Raw genomic sequence first — 17,047 nt, 5'->3', positions numbered from 1 at the left:
ATTTGCAATTTTGCGAGGAAGTGTTCAATGTTAAGGTGTGTCAACACTGAACTAAGAGATGACAAATGAACATGTTACTGGTTCAATTAAATGCTGCCCTCTAGTGGTTATGCACCTAGGCATTACAAGCCTCGTCGAGATTAAAGAAATTTGGAGATTGACGCTTTTTACATTTGCATCATCCACAAAGGAGTTTCCATACATATTTTATTGATAACATAACGTGCTCAATGTAGACAACATTCGGACCCTACAATAGCTATATGATGCTAAGCTTGCCAATGGTCAGACAATAACTGGACATCATGATGGTCAAGCACAGTGGCCATGCAGCATTTGACCACTGGCTGGAATATAAACCACCGGTCAGTCACAGTATCTAAATGACCTGATCACTTGGCGTTGGTAGGGTTATAACAACAGACGCTGTGTCTTCATAGCGTCCATACATAACACTTCAAAGCTTACGTCATTATTACATACAATGGAAGAAGGTTTCTGTGTCACCATGAACACTGCGTTCAAACATTATAAGAACATCATCAACTCAAAACAGTATTGAGTACAATCAGACCAGCACTGGCCAACACAACACCTATACAGATACAGACCGCATCGCAATGCAGTAATAGTCCGGGTTTTTTTTCCCCTCCAGACCATTTTTAAGCGAGAGCGTCCTCTATATTGTATTAAAGCAGCAGCAGCAGACCTTGACAGCAGTACATCCAATATTTCGGCACTTGTTCCACATATTAGTGCCATTTCATATTAAATAAAAACCAACATAAATCAATAACTCCAGTCTACTTGCATATCCCAACATGTATACATCGTGAGCGACTTGATACATAATGCTCTGCACATTAACATTTTTCAAGACAGCTTTTTTGTGTACAAGCCACAATGTGCACAAGTTTTGGTTAAAAAGGCACAAGAGTAACATTTATACATTTCTTTTTCTATTTGCCTCAAAGATTTCATTCCATGAAATGGCAGACTAGCAATTTCAGCCAGATTATATGACTGGTTTGAACTGGTGTGAACCAGTTTGATCCAGTTTGTTGGACAATAATGAAGAGGTTCCACTACTGTGTTACCTTACCATCCCACTTCAACGTCTTGTTGCTTGTGGCAGGACATCGATGGTTTAGAATTGACCTCATCTGGTTCCCTGACTTGATGAGCTCTGGTGCTAGCACACTGACCAATGACAGCTCACTAATAAATATGACTGTCTCCTGACTATTCATTGGATATATTCTTTTAAAAAATCCTAATACTACATACCTGGCTACTTTTAACGTAAGTGACAAATAAAAATGTAAATGTGTTCGCGAAACTTAAGGGCAGGAGAAAGTGGAGAGAACATTACGAATAAAGGATGCCGACAACAAATATGCAACATTTGGCAATATTCATATTTGTGAAAAAAAGGTTAAGTGGATTAAATATTCCAGATATAACATCATTTTTTTCCTTTGCAGTATACTCAATAATTCTATTAATTTCAAATGCAAATTCATTCAAACATTCCATCAGCACATCTCAATACAACCATTACAATAACTTGGTTAAAAAAGGTCAAACAACAGGTGAAAAGTTGGTTAAAATTCCCTCAAATATTTCAAGAATCTATTACACCTGTAAACTTACAACATCCACTGTACAAACGCCATCTTGGAGTACTCAGTTATTATTACTAGTAGTCACACACTACGCCTATTTCTCAAAAGGTCAATCTTATCCAAACAATGAAAGGATGTCAGAAATTCAAATGGACAAAACAGCTCATCAATGAAACGTTTACATATCTGTTAAAACATTCAGCAGCACGAAACCTCAATACCACAATAAGGGAAACGATTACATGTTTCAATTTCATCATTATTTTTGGGGACAGTTTTCAGTGCTGGATCTTAGTATTTTTGTCAATTTTTCAAAGCCAGTAAAGCAGTCGTCACAACTTCCAGCTCATAACATCCACATGTCAATTCTAGACAAAAGTAAAAGTATCAAAACCTCTCGCTTAACTGACAAAGGAAATTCTTTGAGATATTCTGGTTTATTAGAAAGTCCAAATTGAAAGAAAAGATTGAGCTTTTAGCAAAGCATTCATGTTTCTAGAATGATACATATATTTGCTTGTTTCTTTTACAAGTAGATTGCTTACACTCTAACAATGAAAAGTTTCAATTTTATAAATTGTTCGATGTCAAATTTCAATAAACCTTGAAGACAGGGCAAAAACACGCTTACAATTCCACTTACAAAAGAAAAAGATGTTTGAACCGAGGGGACAACTATGTGTGACGGTGTTTTGATTTGAATGATTGTATTTTATGGTCAGTGTGCTGGCACCGTTCCTTTCTTGAGAGTGAGTTCTTTCATACTGAAGACAACCTTCTCTTTCTTGGGGGCTGGAGTTAACGCCATACAGAATCTACAAACATGAAGGATATAGGTCACATTACTTCAAATCATAGATTCAACCATAACTAGCTGAGTGGTTGAGTGGTTCGAATGTCTGCACTAATAGGCAGGAAGCTGTGGGTTCGATCCCTACTTTGCAAACTTGTGTATTTTACTCCTAAGATATTGGGCAGCACTGTACTTATTAACGTTTTGAGTTCAGAGTCAATTTCCTCAATTTGATGAACTGTAATATGCTATGATGTTTAAGCCTGTTTTTGCTTCAGGCTTGTTACACCGTACGTGACTGATATGCAGTCTTGTGGTCCAGTCCATCACAAGTCTGGTTACAAGCAAACCACAAATCAATTCACAATTCCAGTCACAAATAACAGGGGAGGAACAACAACAAAGGAATACCTTTGAAATGTTTATTTGAAAAACCTTGTGACTTTGACTTGCGGCTTGATGACTTGTGATAGACTTGTGATGGAGTTGTGAGGACTTGATAGCAATGCTACTGGTATTAGTGAAACACTGAAGGGTTGTCAAGGACAGTATAAGGATTACGTTGCCCCTTAAATGGATCTCAAGTCTCAGGGATGGAAACAAAAGATGATGGAAATGTAAGCCAAAGTAGGAGAGCTGAATGATCTTACCTCTTGAAGTCCTCAATTTCTCTCTCTGTCTCATCCATGTCTGCCATGTCAGCATTCTCCTTGGGCATGAAGATCTCATCTGAGATGGGGGGAAAAATCACGGAAAAGTAAATTGAAATGGGATATACATGTCCTCTCTGGGGTCCGAGAGTGGATGAGAGTGTCCCTGGGAAAATCAGCAGTCCAACAGTGAGAGGATCGTCTTACTGATGTAGGGAGGGAGAGAGCAGTCCAAGGAATAGGATCAGTTATTGACTGAGGGATATTGTTGCAGTGAGAGGACAGAGTGTGATATTACTGTTGTCTTTTTACACTGCTATGGAGCATTCAGTGTCTGGTAATTGCTTTCTTAGTTTATTACTAGTGGGGTATATAGTTACCAGTCCTGTATATTTCAATGATTCGTACTTTCTAATTTAAAAATTAGAATTTGTGAAAAAAATTATGGGGGGGGGGGGGGTGTCAAGGCTTGATCTGCCTAGATTCCACTCTTGTGGCAATCAGCGTTTGTGTTTTACTGTTGGGGTAATACAGAGTAGCCCAGTCAAAACTTTCTCCAAAGGAAATGTCTTGCTGTTAAAAAAAAGGAAAATTTGCAATTTTCCAGCAAAGGCTTATTACCGTCAGGAATAAGTCCGTTAATGTGCTTCAGAAGGATTAAGAAATCATACCGACTTAAAAAGCACTAAGCATTTGAAAACAAAGTACGATGATGAAAGAAATTCACAAAACTCCCCCATGGATTCTGTTCATGATTTTGGTAAAAAAGAAAACAAGCGACACAAAAACAGGAACACTCAAAATGGCACGTACTCGGTTCTGTTGTGGAAAAAAACCCGTGCCTCTAATGAAACAAACATATGCCATGAGGACAAACAATTCTGTTCTCATGAGGGTTGGAATTCAACGGAGCAGGAACTAGCAGCTCACACTGACCGTACCCGACAAACAGCTTGGCAGGGTTTATTGTTGTCAGGCAAAATATTGGACAATGTACGACGTACCTGGTGTTCAAAAAGGAGGATTATGCTATTCCTAATTGGAAACGTAGAGGAATTCTTTTTGTTCTTTCTTTTTTTGGCAGAGGGATGAATTTGATGCCTTTTTTCTTAAAAGGAATGAAAGATATGTGAGGACTTTGATTTAGAAATTTTGAAAAAAAGAGAACTGAAAGTTTAAGACTCTAAATTTGTCTTTATTGCTAATCAAAAGAAGAAGAAAAAAATACTCCATAAACAAAGACATCTACATGTACCTTTTTAAGAAGAAAAAATTAAAGTGGCGTGAGGTAACAAATGTAGAAAGAATTTCAGGACTACTCTACTTCCAACTGACAAAATTGTCTTACGTTACTGACTATGTTTACAGATTGTGGGGCGGGGAAGTGCATTGATGGATGATTAACCTTTGGAATAAGGTACTTCCCATAGCAATACATCTCATATGACAGAATTAAACAACCCATGATAAAGAGGAACTTTAAAAACTGCTTTAGTAATGGGAAGACAGCTTGATATCTTGGGATTTTATCATCATTATAAGTTCACACAACATAAATTATGAGTCTACATCTATAACGTCTAGTCTAAAAGAACAAGTGCAAAATAACAGTTTAAGAACAGAAATGTACCACTTCTGTGTGAAACCTTTGAATTTGGGGTCTTATCACGATTAAAAAAAAACGGTTTAGCATCTTAGCCAATCATTATTGTAGAACCATTCTTCAAATCCTGACTTCAGTTGGAGCTCTGGCTTTGTAATCTAATCTCCATGGTTAATAGAACCTGTAGATTAAACTTCACCCTTTACAGCTTCATAAAAATCAAACCCAGAGTTGCGTACTTTTGGCCAAACATTAGACTTTCATAAGATGCTAAATAGGTGTTTGAGCTCGAGCCTCAGCTGAAGCCCAGGGTTGAAAAATGGCTATTCATGAAAGGTGAAGGGTTAAAGGTCAAACATGTACTCACCAATGGAAGCATTTGGATTCTCAGAGGAGTTCCTCTTCTTCTTTTTCTTCTTGATATTGCCGTTGGTTTGTGGCTCGTTAGCCACACCATTGACTGCGATCTTCTCTTGTTTGGTGACTAAGATCTGATTCTCCGCTTTCTTGGCAGATGGATGAGATGGCTGTGTCTTTGAGGTTATGTGATTCTTCTCTTTAGTATCTTCCTTCTGCTTGATGGTATCCTTTTGCTTGTTATGGTTTTCTTGTGCTTGTGGTTGTTTTTTGTTGCTTCCTGTCTTGTTGATGTTAGCAGCAGGAGCTTGAGGTGCTTTCTTCAGTTGATGGTTGTTGTCGTTGCCATTCTCGGCAACTTTCTTGGGGTTGAGTTTGCCGTTCTGTTGCTTGTGGTTGTTGGTGTGGTTGCTGTCTTGTTCTGCTGCTTGCTTTGGTTTAGTTGGATGCTGCTGATTTTTCTGATTCTTCTCCTGTTGGTTGCTGGACGCCGTGCTGCTGTCTTGCTTTGATGCCTGCTGCGGTTGCTGCTTGGTCTTGTCTTTGTTGGTAGAGCTTTTGCTGTTGCTGTTTGGTGTTTCTGCAGGTGCTGGCTGCTGCTGCTTGGTCGCTTGCTGCGGTTGAGTGACCTGCTTGGTTGGTGACTGACGATTGGTTGACTGCTTCTGTTGGTTAGATGTTGCAGATTGACCGTTGCTTTGGTTGTGTTTCTGCTGCTGTTGCTGCTGCTGCTTAGAACCCTGTTGCTGCTGATTTTCTTTGCTGCCTTTCTTCTTATTCTTCAACGTTGGCGCTTCAGGTTTACCGGTCTTCTGTTGTTGCTGTTTTTGTTGCAGTTGTCTCTCTGCCTTCTCCCGTTCCTGTTGTTGTCGCTGTTGTTCTTGTCTTGCAGCCTCTTCAGCTGCAGCTGCTGCTGCTGCAGCCTCATGTTTACGTTGTTCTTCTTCCATCAGTCGTCGCAGTTCTTCCTGTCTCATTGCTTCTTGCTCTTCCTCTTGCTTAGCTTTCTCTTCGGCCTGAGGAAATCAACAATTTCATCTTGAAGAAAGATCTTTCTTGTGGCTGTTGTACTGTTTTGCAAGATGTTTATGGACGCCATAAATTATTTAAAAATTGGTTTTAATCCAATTACAAAGAAATTTATAATCCAATACCAATTTTTGGCTTCAGTTATTCAGAATGACTCCAGGCTCTAGGCAAAGTAAAATAACATTCATCTGCTTGAAACTAAAGTCTATTTGGGTCCCTCCTAATGCTATGAAGTACAGCACAACTCTGCCAAAGTTGTATGGGTTGGAACAGGTGTGTGGGTTGGAACAGGTGTATAGGTTGGAACAGGTGTATAGGTTGGAACAGGTGTACAGGTTGGAACAGATGTATGGGTTGGAACAGGTGTATGGGTTGGAACAGGTGTATGGGTTGGAACAGGTGTATGGGTTGGAACAGGTGTATGGGTTGGAACAGGTGTATGGGTTGGAACAGGTGTATGGGTTGGAACAGGTGTACGGGTTGGAACAGGTGTACGGGTTGGAACAGGTGTACAGGTTGGAACAGATGTATGGGTTGAAACAGGTGTATGGGTTGGAACAGGTGAATGGGTTGGAACAGGTGTACGGGTTGGAACAGGTGTACGGGTTGGAACAGGTGTATGGGTTGGAACAGGTGTATAGGTTGGAACAGGTGTATGGGTTGGAACAGGTGTATGGGTTGGAACAGGTGATAGGTTGGAACAGGTGTACGGGTTGGAACATGCGTATGGGTTGAGACTGACCTTTCTCTGCTTCTGTCGATTTCTCTTGGCAGCTTTTGTCTTGGCATTGCTCTTCTGTCGTTGCTGTTCACCGTTGATAAATGACAGTAAGTCATCCAGGGTTCGATCATCTGAGAGGTCCAGATGATCAAACTGGTCAAACTCGTGATTGTGATCAGCAGAGGATGGAGACTGGTCTTTGGATTGCTGCAAGATGAGAGCAGAGTCAATCAAAACATAAAGAGATGGATGATATATGCCATGTTTTTCAGTGTTTGCAATTCAGGAGGCGACGATGTCAAAATAGGGAAACTATAAATTCAAAGAGGTCTGCTAATAAACAACGCTGCGGGGGCCTACAATGTGGCTCTGCCAAGAACAAAAAATGATAACAAGTATCTCTCTGTCACAATTCATTTGAATGACGTGACTTGACTTGGGACAAGGTGACTTGTAAGGACTTGTGATGGACTTGACTACACCACTACCCTTACCCTTTTCTGCCTATCTCTTAACTTGAGTCTTAGCCGATCACGATTCTCTGTGTAGTTGCGACTGGTTGGTGCAGGCTGAGGCTGTGGGGGTGATCAAAGAGTCAACAGATTCAAACAGTGGTCACTTAAGTTTTCCACAGTTTTTCTGACTGAGAAAAATATCATGGCATCATTTCATTTGAAAATGTGTAGGTAAGTTTAATAGTGATTAAGCTTTTTTTTTTAAATAAACCAGATTGAACAAATAAATGAATGAATAAACTCCTGTGATGTTTTCAATTTTTTCCATTTTTTCAAACTGAAGGAACTCAGGGACAGCCACGCTGTAAGTTATTATGATTGTACATTATTCCAAGTTTCAGGAAATTAATTATAAAGGTTTTGAAGTATATAACAATTGTACTTCTTAACAATATTCTTCAGCCAAATTCTTAGAGCCTGCTCCACCAACTCACCCCTCCATGGCCAAAGAATTCACAGTAGTAACAGTCACAATGCTTGGACTCTCGCTCCCTGTTTCCATTGCTGCTTCCTCGGTCGTCATAGCAATTGCCATACATGTCTTCGTCCATGATGCAGTTGTGCGTCTCGCAATCAGGGTCACTGGAAAAAAAAAATGAAGAAATTACAACTGGATTAGTTGGAAAGGGAAGAGGCTAAATAATAGTAAATCTGAATGAATCCAACAAAATCAACCAATGTGCATAACCCAATGGCACAGACTTTGTACTTGTAAATTTCAAAGTGACTTGTGCCCAATATAAGGTACTAATAACCGAGATCTACCTTTCTTAACCTTGCAAAAACCTCCATAACCACGTGGTGGTCTTTGAAAGATCTGGGTAGTCCAGGGTTAAAGTTTATGTTAATCACTGGGTCATTTGTAAGACGATAGGCCACGCTGGTATAACAGGACTAGGCTTGGAAAGTAGAGTTGGCCCCAAAGTTTCAATTGAGGACATTATTTGTACTCAGTGACTCAGTCAATCAATCAGTCAATGACTCGGGGAGTAAGTCAGTCGGTCAGCGACACAGTCAATCCATCAGTCAGTCGGGGAGTAATTCAGTCAGTCAGTACATCGTTCAGTCAGTTAGTACATCAGATAGTCAGAGGACAATAGGGTCCAGCAAAAGCAATGTTGCACATCATACCTGCAAACACTAGCTGATGTTGGAGTGCTTGTTGCTGTCTGCATTGCGCTAGTACACAAGCCAGTCTGAGGGTCAATGACCCCTGCTGTGGCTGGATGACCATGGTAAAGACAGGATTGAAGGGAACGATCATCACCACAATCTGAAAACAGCAAATGTCAAGAGCCAATGATCAATTCAGGTTGACTTACTTCTGGTGCCTGAGAATAAGCTCAAAATTAGAAATACACTCCAAAATCAAGACAATTGTTACTTAATACACCAGATAAATACACAAGATATTAAACCTTTTTGAAAGCAATAACAAGGAATGCACATGAGGTCTAATCTGGAATAAAACCACCTGCACATGGGACAAACGCAAGGACCTCAAAGACAGCTACAATGCAAAGAATCTATAATATGAGGCAAAATAACAGCTGGAAAAGAAACCTAGGGTTTGTATTGACTCACATAACAACTCACCATTCGCTAAGCTGGCATCGACTAGGATGACATCATCATCAGCTTTCTTCTTCTTACTCCCTTGAGGTGGAGCATCACCTCCTCCCCCATGCAGACCGTTAGTCAGTACACCTGTATGGCCTAACTGACTACACTGTTGTTGGTACGCTTGCATGACTGCACTTGTTGTCGTTGGAGGTTTGGCGGCTGGAAGGGTGTGCCTCGCACATCGATCGGACCCACTGTCTGACCGTGTCTTCTTGGAACTCTCCGTAGATGACTGGTTGCTATGGTGATGGTGATGATGCTGCACTGAATGCTCTTTTGTTGTTGTTGCTGCTGTTGCGGTTACCGTGCCGTTGGTGGTCGCCTCTGTACACACATGGTTTGCCCTCTTCTTGTTGCTAGTTGCGTCTGTCTGCATCTTTCCCGCATGCTGCTTGCAAGGTTGATCAGACGCTGGTGTGTTGAGTGAAGGCGCTCTCTCTGTCGCTGTTTTACAGTTGGATTGATGTAGCGCTGCGCGGACACTCTGCAGCAAGTCTGGATCAGTGCTGTGCCCGCTGCTGTAACCTCGTGAGCTAAGCGTCATCTTGGCACTCTCAAAAGGACCGCTCTTCCAGTCACCATAGGTGTGCCCGTGATGATCCCGAAGAGCTTCCTGGGTGTCGACATTCAGCTGGAACGGTGTCTGCTGCTGCTGCTGCTGCTGCGTTGGTAACTGCTGACACGTCGCCATTTTGGTCGTTTTCTGAGCGGTTAACGGGTTGTATAGATGAGGATGGATGAATGGATGTTTAGCAGTGATGCCGTGATGACTGAGATCCAACGGTTGATGGTTGGCCAGGTTTGGATAGAAGAGATAGGACTGGGGTTGTGCACTCAGATCTACCTTGTCGGTGATGTTAACTGTGCCAAATGCGGAAGAGGAAAGCATGTGACTGGCTGTGCAGGCTCGACAAGTAGAAGATCGACCGTTTGAAGTGGAATCCTATATTAACATACAAACAAAATAATAACATGCCAATGACTAGAAATGTTCTGAGTGAATTTGAAAGTGAGTTTGATTCTTCAAATTTCATTTACATTTGAACTGATAAAATTAGGGGCAGGTTCCAAAATCTGATAATAGATTTCAATTTTTGATCAACTCATGGCCTAACAGTTATTTTGTAGCCACAGCTGGGAGCTTAATACCATGTCATGAATGAAACAAACAAGTCTTGTACCCACCTTCAGACTGCCGTCTCTTGTGGACTTTTCTTTGTCTGAGCTGCTACCATCTCCGTTCACCCTCCTCTTCCCACTTTCTTCCTCTGCTGCATTATGGGTAGGTGAGGGGGATGTGTTGGAGTCGAGGTCATCTGAATCGTCTGACTCTTCACTCCTTGGTGAACTGAACCTGTTGGAGATGTAAGAAAAAGGCTGATTTTAATTACGAATTACTTTGAAGGAACAAAACTGGAACTGAATTTTCTGCTGAGCACCTCAATGAAATTAGGCCCTGTTTTTTCCTAAGCAGTTTGGAGTGTGACCTAGCGGTTAGGGTTCGTGTCTTATAATCAGATGGTCACAGGTTTGAATCCAGCTGCTGGCGACATGTTGTGTCTTTTGGCAAGCCATCTCACGCCCACATGCCTCTCACAACTAAGAAGTATATATGGTTACCTGCAGTAGCTGGAGAGTTACCTGCGATGGACAGGCATCCTATCCAGGAGGAATAGATTCTCAGTCGTTTCGCACCAAGGAAACCCGAGATAAATGACGTCTTGATGGGCCATATTGGCTTGTGACATACTTTAGTAATTTTTCCTTTCTAAGCAAATATTCCCTGTGGTTCACATCTTGATTCTTACCCTGAATGTGTAAGATCACCCCTTGAGAAGATCTGTAACACACCATCACTATCTTCTTCAGAGGAACCTTCCGATGAGGAGGAAGAGGTTGACGATAAATCTGGAGGATTGATGTTCTGCAGGTATTTATCCAGAGCTGATAATTGATCTGGGTTTGCACCTTCTTGCAGGTGTTTCAGACTAATCTCTTCACAGAAGTTAGGAGTCAGGAGACTAGACGTCAGTCTGGCAATACTGCACTCATCACATGGACACCTGTCGTAAAAGTAAAAATGGAAAGTATGTAAGATACTAACAGAACAATTAGCGAGGGATTTGCGAGGGACTTGTGATGGACAAGCGAGGGACTAGTGAGGGACTTATGACTGACAAGTGAGGGACTTGTGATGGATTAGCTAGGGACTTGTGATGGATTAACTAGGGACTTATGAGGGACTTGTGATTTACTAGTGGGGACTTGTCATTGAGTTGTGATTGACTAGTAAGGGACTTGTGAGGAATGGAATGGACTCAAATACAACACTTTGGACTCACTTTTTCTTGCAAGTAGATCCCTTATGTTCAGCTTCATTTTCATTCAGTAAGCCTAGCACACCCCTTGCAGCATGACACTTAACGGAGTTGGTCTTGTCTTTGCCCGTATTACCGCTGTGAGTTTTGAGTCCAAAGTGATCCGTGAAGATCTTCTGAGTTTTCAGAAACTCCCAGTCGCCACTTAACATTTGCTGTTTGGTCTTTAGACAATCCTGAAAAATAGGAATAATAAATGAAAGGTTTTTTTTACTTTAAAATAAAAAGATTTGCGCTAACACTCACTTTAACTGGAAAGTAGGGTTGGCCAAGTGGTATGTTTCTTGCCTTTCTCTTCTGTGACCCAGGTTCCAGTCCTGCCCAGACTGCCATGTAGATTGGTTATCAGTCCCTACTGGATTCCACAGACTTGTGTTTTGACCAGGTTATTAGTCTGGGTTTTTTTCCGCCAATCCCACCAAACTTAACTTTTCTGCAACATCTTCTATTTCAAGGTTTTATCAGGCCTCCCAAGTTACTATGCCTGTTTACTTATGCTGGACCCGGTTTTGTAACGAGAAAGAAGAAAAGGAAACCAAATCACCAGGCATGTAAGTAAGCTCGTACATTTTGGAGAAAATTTGAGGAAAATGAGAAAAAGATAAGGCAAAAACATGTTATCTGCAATTTGAAACGAAGCTTGAAATCCAGTAATTACAGCAGGACTAAATGCCAGTTTATTTGTCAGAGATGAAATGTATTCAAGTCTTGCAAAATCACAAGCAAAAACTAGATATGATGTCACAAATATTAATTTATGCAAAGTATGAACCGGCCCCTACACCCCCCAAAAAACCAAGTATCTAAGAATAATCCATGTTTACCTGCGACATCTCCTCGTGATATTTTTCAATGAGCTGCTGGCAGGCGTTCCATTCCACAAATATCACTGTCATATCCTCGTCAAACTTCATGTACCTGTCACAAAATAAAATAACAAGAACGATAAAAGTGGTGAGGTTCACCGAGTATGAAGATATTTCATCTACTTTGGCCTTGGTCTCGGTCTCAGGATGTCCAGGTATTGGTCTGGGAGATATAAGTCTTGGTCTCAGAAATAAATGTCTCAGTCTAGTTCTTGGTCTTGGAAGTGAAAGTCTCAAGTCCTGGCCTTGATCTCAGAGTTGGAGGTCTCAACTATATCACTTGTGTGATCTGGTCATTGTTAGGAGACTGAAAATGGATTTTATTTATAACTCGCCTGTGAGCTTTTATTCTTGTTTCATTTATGAATTGATTCTTCTGAACTCACCTTCGCAGTAAGTTGGCTTCTTTAGTTCCCGTTCCCTGACTCAGTTCATTCATTAAGTGGCTGGATTTTTCCCTCAGACCCAACGGGACGTAGACCGTGGAATGAAACATGTGCATGTTGTGCCTCAACCACGTCAACTGAAACTTGCTCAGATGTTCTTTTTCCTGAAAAAAAATATGACATGAAAGCCAGTTATTAGCTGAATCTTCATCCAGACAACCGTGGACATCTGGTTTTCATTTTTTCATTTAGAAACAACAAAAAAGTTGAAGATCAATGCATGATTCTGACGAAAAACAATTTGAGAAATAGGCCATGTACGAAACAGGCTTCCAGAGCTACAGCTGCATCTACTGCCAGCAAGTTTCTGCCTGGTTGTAATTAAAGAATACCTAGGAAATAGCTCTAGGCATGAGATTTGGATGTGGCCATATTTGAATGAATTCAAGACGTTCTGTCAGTCCTTACCAGTTGTTCCAGTACACCTGATAGTGTCTTAGCTGCCGAACATAATGCATCATACTCCTCAAGCAACATACTGACGAACTGCTTAACCTGTGCGAGAGACTTATAACCAGCAGCTAGCTGACGACTAAGACGTCCACTGATCTCCTTCAAGAAATCATCCACTTCTAGCTCTAGTTGAAGGAAGAGCTGGTGAGGATTGTGGGTACAGAGACGATGTAAGAGCTCCTTCATGTGAGGAAGGTTCAGTTTGGAACTGTCTTCATCTTCTGTAGGATAAAAAAAAAATCAAGAAAATGATTTGTAAGGATTCTTATAAATGTAACATTATCCAGTGGCTGGAGCAAATCACTGAACAGCATGGCACTGTTATGTGTGTGATTACCTGCCAGGATTGTAAACAAGAGAATCGCAAGTTGTCACAAGTGTACACAAGCCCATGACAGGTCCTCATAAGTCACAAGCTACTCAAATAAACCATTAAAAAGGCATTCCTTTTTTTTTTCTCCATCTACTGATACTTATTATATACATATTTGTATTCAACGCAATCAATGAGCTCAGTAATGGTACTTAGTGTTAATTTCTACTTGAGTCCGCAGCATTATAATGGGACTCGGTACAGGACTCACCTAATGATTAGGGTTAGGGTATATGATTAGGGTATTTAAAGGTAAGCAGATATTCGGTACGTATAATTTCTAACTAACCTGCTAATGCTGTGCCTGCTTCCCAGTACACACATCGCACGACATGACTCAACTCACTCCAACTCTCAGCCAACTGTTGTCGTACCATCTCCTGCTCAGCAGCGATCTCTCGTCGCTCACGACATCGCTCACAGCTGCAGGTTGCTTCACTGCCTTTCGCTGCAGTAGTTCCTAGCAGGCTGGCAGGTAAGTCTAGAGTGCCGTCGAGTTTGAGGCGCGGGGAGAATGAAGGTTGCAGCAGGAAATCTTGAGGCTGGTGGGGAGATGGGAAATAGGAATCAAATGAGGGGAACAAATGTTGAGCTGTGGGTTCTTGAAAAAAAAAAAAACTAAGGCCAAAAAAAAAAAAATTCGGTCTCTGGTCAGACCAAAGTTCCGGAATTGACGCGGCGACGCGGCTTTTTTTTTTTTTTGCTTTATTATTATTTTTTTTCAAGCTTGGATTGTACAGACAAGGTGGGGTACTATTTTGCTTTTTTGGTGTCCTCATGTACATTGGTGTCCTCCATAATTTGCCTTGGTGCTTTCGATCATTTGCCTTGGTGCAATTTCCCATTCCTTGGTGCTCTTTGGTAAAAAAAATTGAGGAGGTGCGGCAATAGAGGGCGCTGTTGGAGCTACCGCGGAACATTTTGGGGAAAAAAAGAATGTTGCGCATGATTAAAATCAACACGTGCGCTGACCAGAGACCGACTTATTTTTTTTTTTGCCTAATACATGAAATATTCCAAAAACAATTCTCTTGAAGTATTTGACTGATAAATTGATTTAAACAATAGGAGAGAGAACTTTTTGTTTGCAACATAGTGACAACTTACAACATTTCAGATGGATCTGGTACATCGCATATTCAAACTAGAAAGGAGTTGACTTTTATGATTTGTGCAAAATGGGGGGAAATCGCAAATAACCTAGCAGAACTCACCAATGGAGGGGGCTGTGAGTTCCGTGTTGCATTCCTTTCTTCTTCCTCGACAGTCCGTCTACAATCAGGGCACAACCATAACGGAACCTGAATGAGATCAGAAAAAAGATCAGGAAATTAGTAATCAGACGTTTTTAATCTAACGTGTTTCAAATAATCCACTCTGCAGTTTTTACCACATCCTTTTATTTGCTGCCATTTTATAGTCTTTTGGGACATTAACTTTTCCAATGAAATGGCAGCTAATTCCCTTTAAATTAAAATAGAATTTTTTTTCCCAGTTTGACACTGCCTAGATTTCACATTTCTTTGAGGTCCTTGCTCTGTGACTGTGCATTCCACACCAGACGTTAATCATGTTAAAACAACAAACTGGACTATAACAACAAACCTCAGCCATTCTGTCTGTCACTTACAAAAATCTTGCACAGACTCCGAAGAAATATTCAAGAAGTAATCCACTTAATCCAGGGGTACTTCACAAACAGTTTGGCACGTTCAGATCAGGAGACATGATTTTGGGATGAAAACGTAATAATCTCTCTTTCAAAACAGAATTACTTTGTACAGGTATACATGTTGGCAGTTAGGATGTACATGTGTGCAGTGATGTACTTTAATTACATGCCTGATACAGAGTGTGTGTGCCTGGAAAGAGAACAGATAATTACCTCATCCTTCCTACAGATAACAGTACATGAAACATGTACATGTCTACATGTATGTACATGTATGTAGCTTGTTTCTAGACGTGTCTGCAAACTGTTTGTTTTTGTCCCATCTACATTCCAAAAGGGAATGCAAATTTTACATCACAATCAGTACAAATAATCTTCAATGTTTGCATTTTTAAAACCACAGTTTGCTTCAACAGCTGTTTGCAAATAATTCATAATTATAGAATTCACAGAAATGTTCTCCAAACTGTCTGTGTATTTTTTAAAGGTAGAGTAGATCATTTGCAGCTATCCAAAAAGTAACTGACAAAATTATTATCACTTACGGATTTGGTTTAAAGATAGTAATGGCACTAAACTCCCTGTGAAATTATTCTTTCTGACACGCTGTCAAGTGTCATTTTGAAGAAAACAATAAAAGGTAATTTCCAAAGGTGAGCCAAGTGACACATTTTTGGAAATTTCCGTTTAGTTGGTCTGTAATTCGGCTAATAGTGAATGGGTGCACGCAAGCGCGCGCTCAGTGCACGATGCACATACGCCATGATGGCGCCATGATGACCTTTGACCCCAGTTAGGTCATGTGACATACTGGGGCTGGGCTACTGATACTTTTGACAAAGTTTGGATGAAATCGGTCTAAATAGACAATATCAAAGTTTATTACTAACAAACTAACTAACGGAGAGACATGAGGATTTGTTGAGCTGCTATCCACAGCTTATAAAAAAGCACAAATAACAAACGCTCTACCCTACCTTTAAACATGCGTCCATGGCACTTGTCAGGGTCATGTGACCAATTTTACAGAGCTGCTAAGCACAGAAACTGTTTGCTTAGCAAAAACAAGTTACCAGCCAACATATCATGCAGTTTATATCACCTGTGACTGGTACTCAGCTGATCATCGCTGAGAACAAAAATTGCCAAGATTTTCTTGCTTACTCTGATTTAAGAGTCACACTTCCTGTAACAGTCGTTGGAACCCCATCAACATATGCAAGCAGACAAACTGTGGGGGACTGTCTGTACACGCATGTGCTTGCCAATTCATGAGTGTTCTCTCTCCTTCTGTTTCCTCATAACTTGCACTTGAAACATACCAACCGTGCATTGATGATCAAAACAAGACATGAGTCATGAGGCCAGGAATGTCTGCTCAGGGTTGCAAGATTGCAAGATTTTCAAGATTTTATGCAGGATAGTTTTGAATCCTCATTTCCGATGCAAATTATCATACATGCAGGAACATCAAAATATATCCATTCGCATAAAAGAGCAAGTTGTTTTAATTCATTTCAAGTTTATATATTTTTAGACAAAAATGTATCACAATTGCATAGTAAATCGGTGTTCAATAACAATTATATTTTTATAGAATGGACTGGTTAATTGAGCAGATGGTGACCTTCACAAAAATGACCTTAACCAAAATGCCACGTCCACTCAAATTGTACTTTCAGCGCAAAATTTGTTCAAGCAAATATGGTAAATGATGGGTAAATGTCTCACGTTCCAACCTTAATTTAACCCTGTGTTTGAGTGTACATTATGTAGATAAATGCGAGTGTGTATGATAATTCTAAACTTCATTTTTTTGGCAATAATTGTCACACAATTGAACTCTCCCTGGGAAAACCCTACAAGGGTTTGGTGACCAAAGGTCAGAAAGCAGCTACTGTACACATGTATGTACATGTAGGTATACTTTGTAGTACACCTAC

The 17,047-nt window shown here is 40.6% G+C and overlaps 1 protein-coding gene across 2 annotated transcripts in view; it reads right to left on the bottom strand.

Annotated features, from left to right (window-relative positions):
* Positions 1–164: 164 nt before the first annotated feature.
* Positions 165–17,047, bottom strand: part of LOC119719936 (protein FAM193A-like) — a 31,437-nt gene continuing 14,554 nt past the window's right edge. The window contains exons 4-19 of one of the 2 annotated variants that reach the window (XM_038189419.1): positions 14,647–14,733; positions 13,722–13,974; positions 13,015–13,280; positions 12,547–12,710; positions 12,119–12,212; positions 11,259–11,470; positions 10,725–10,979; positions 10,102–10,270; positions 8,878–9,859; positions 8,425–8,566; positions 7,728–7,875; positions 7,273–7,353; positions 6,800–6,985; positions 5,039–6,044; positions 3,069–3,147; positions 165–2,440 (exon numbers count right to left, since the gene is read on the bottom strand). In XM_038189419.1, the coding sequence (XP_038045347.1) occupies positions 2,344–2,440; positions 3,069–3,147; positions 5,039–6,044; positions 6,800–6,985; positions 7,273–7,353; positions 7,728–7,875; positions 8,425–8,566; positions 8,878–9,859; positions 10,102–10,270; positions 10,725–10,979; positions 11,259–11,470; positions 12,119–12,212; positions 12,547–12,710; positions 13,015–13,280; positions 13,722–13,974; positions 14,647–14,733 (4,221 nt within the window). In that variant the 3' untranslated portion in view covers positions 165–2,343. The remainder of the gene's footprint in view (positions 2,441–3,068; positions 3,148–5,038; positions 6,045–6,799; positions 6,986–7,272; positions 7,354–7,727; positions 7,876–8,424; positions 8,567–8,877; positions 9,860–10,101; positions 10,271–10,724; positions 10,980–11,258; positions 11,471–12,118; positions 12,213–12,546; positions 12,711–13,014; positions 13,281–13,721; positions 13,975–14,646; positions 14,734–17,047) is intronic. The other variant, XM_038189420.1, reaches the window with a different exon arrangement.

This window comes from Patiria miniata, unplaced genomic scaffold (genome assembly GCF_015706575.1).
Source record: "Patiria miniata isolate m_02_andy unplaced genomic scaffold, ASM1570657v1 HiC_scaffold_9, whole genome shotgun sequence".
NCBI classification, from domain to species: Eukaryota; Metazoa; Echinodermata; class Asteroidea; order Valvatida; family Asterinidae; genus Patiria; species Patiria miniata.
The sequence above is the reverse complement of the archived record's forward strand: the minus strand, read 5'-3'. Positions and strand labels throughout refer to the sequence as shown.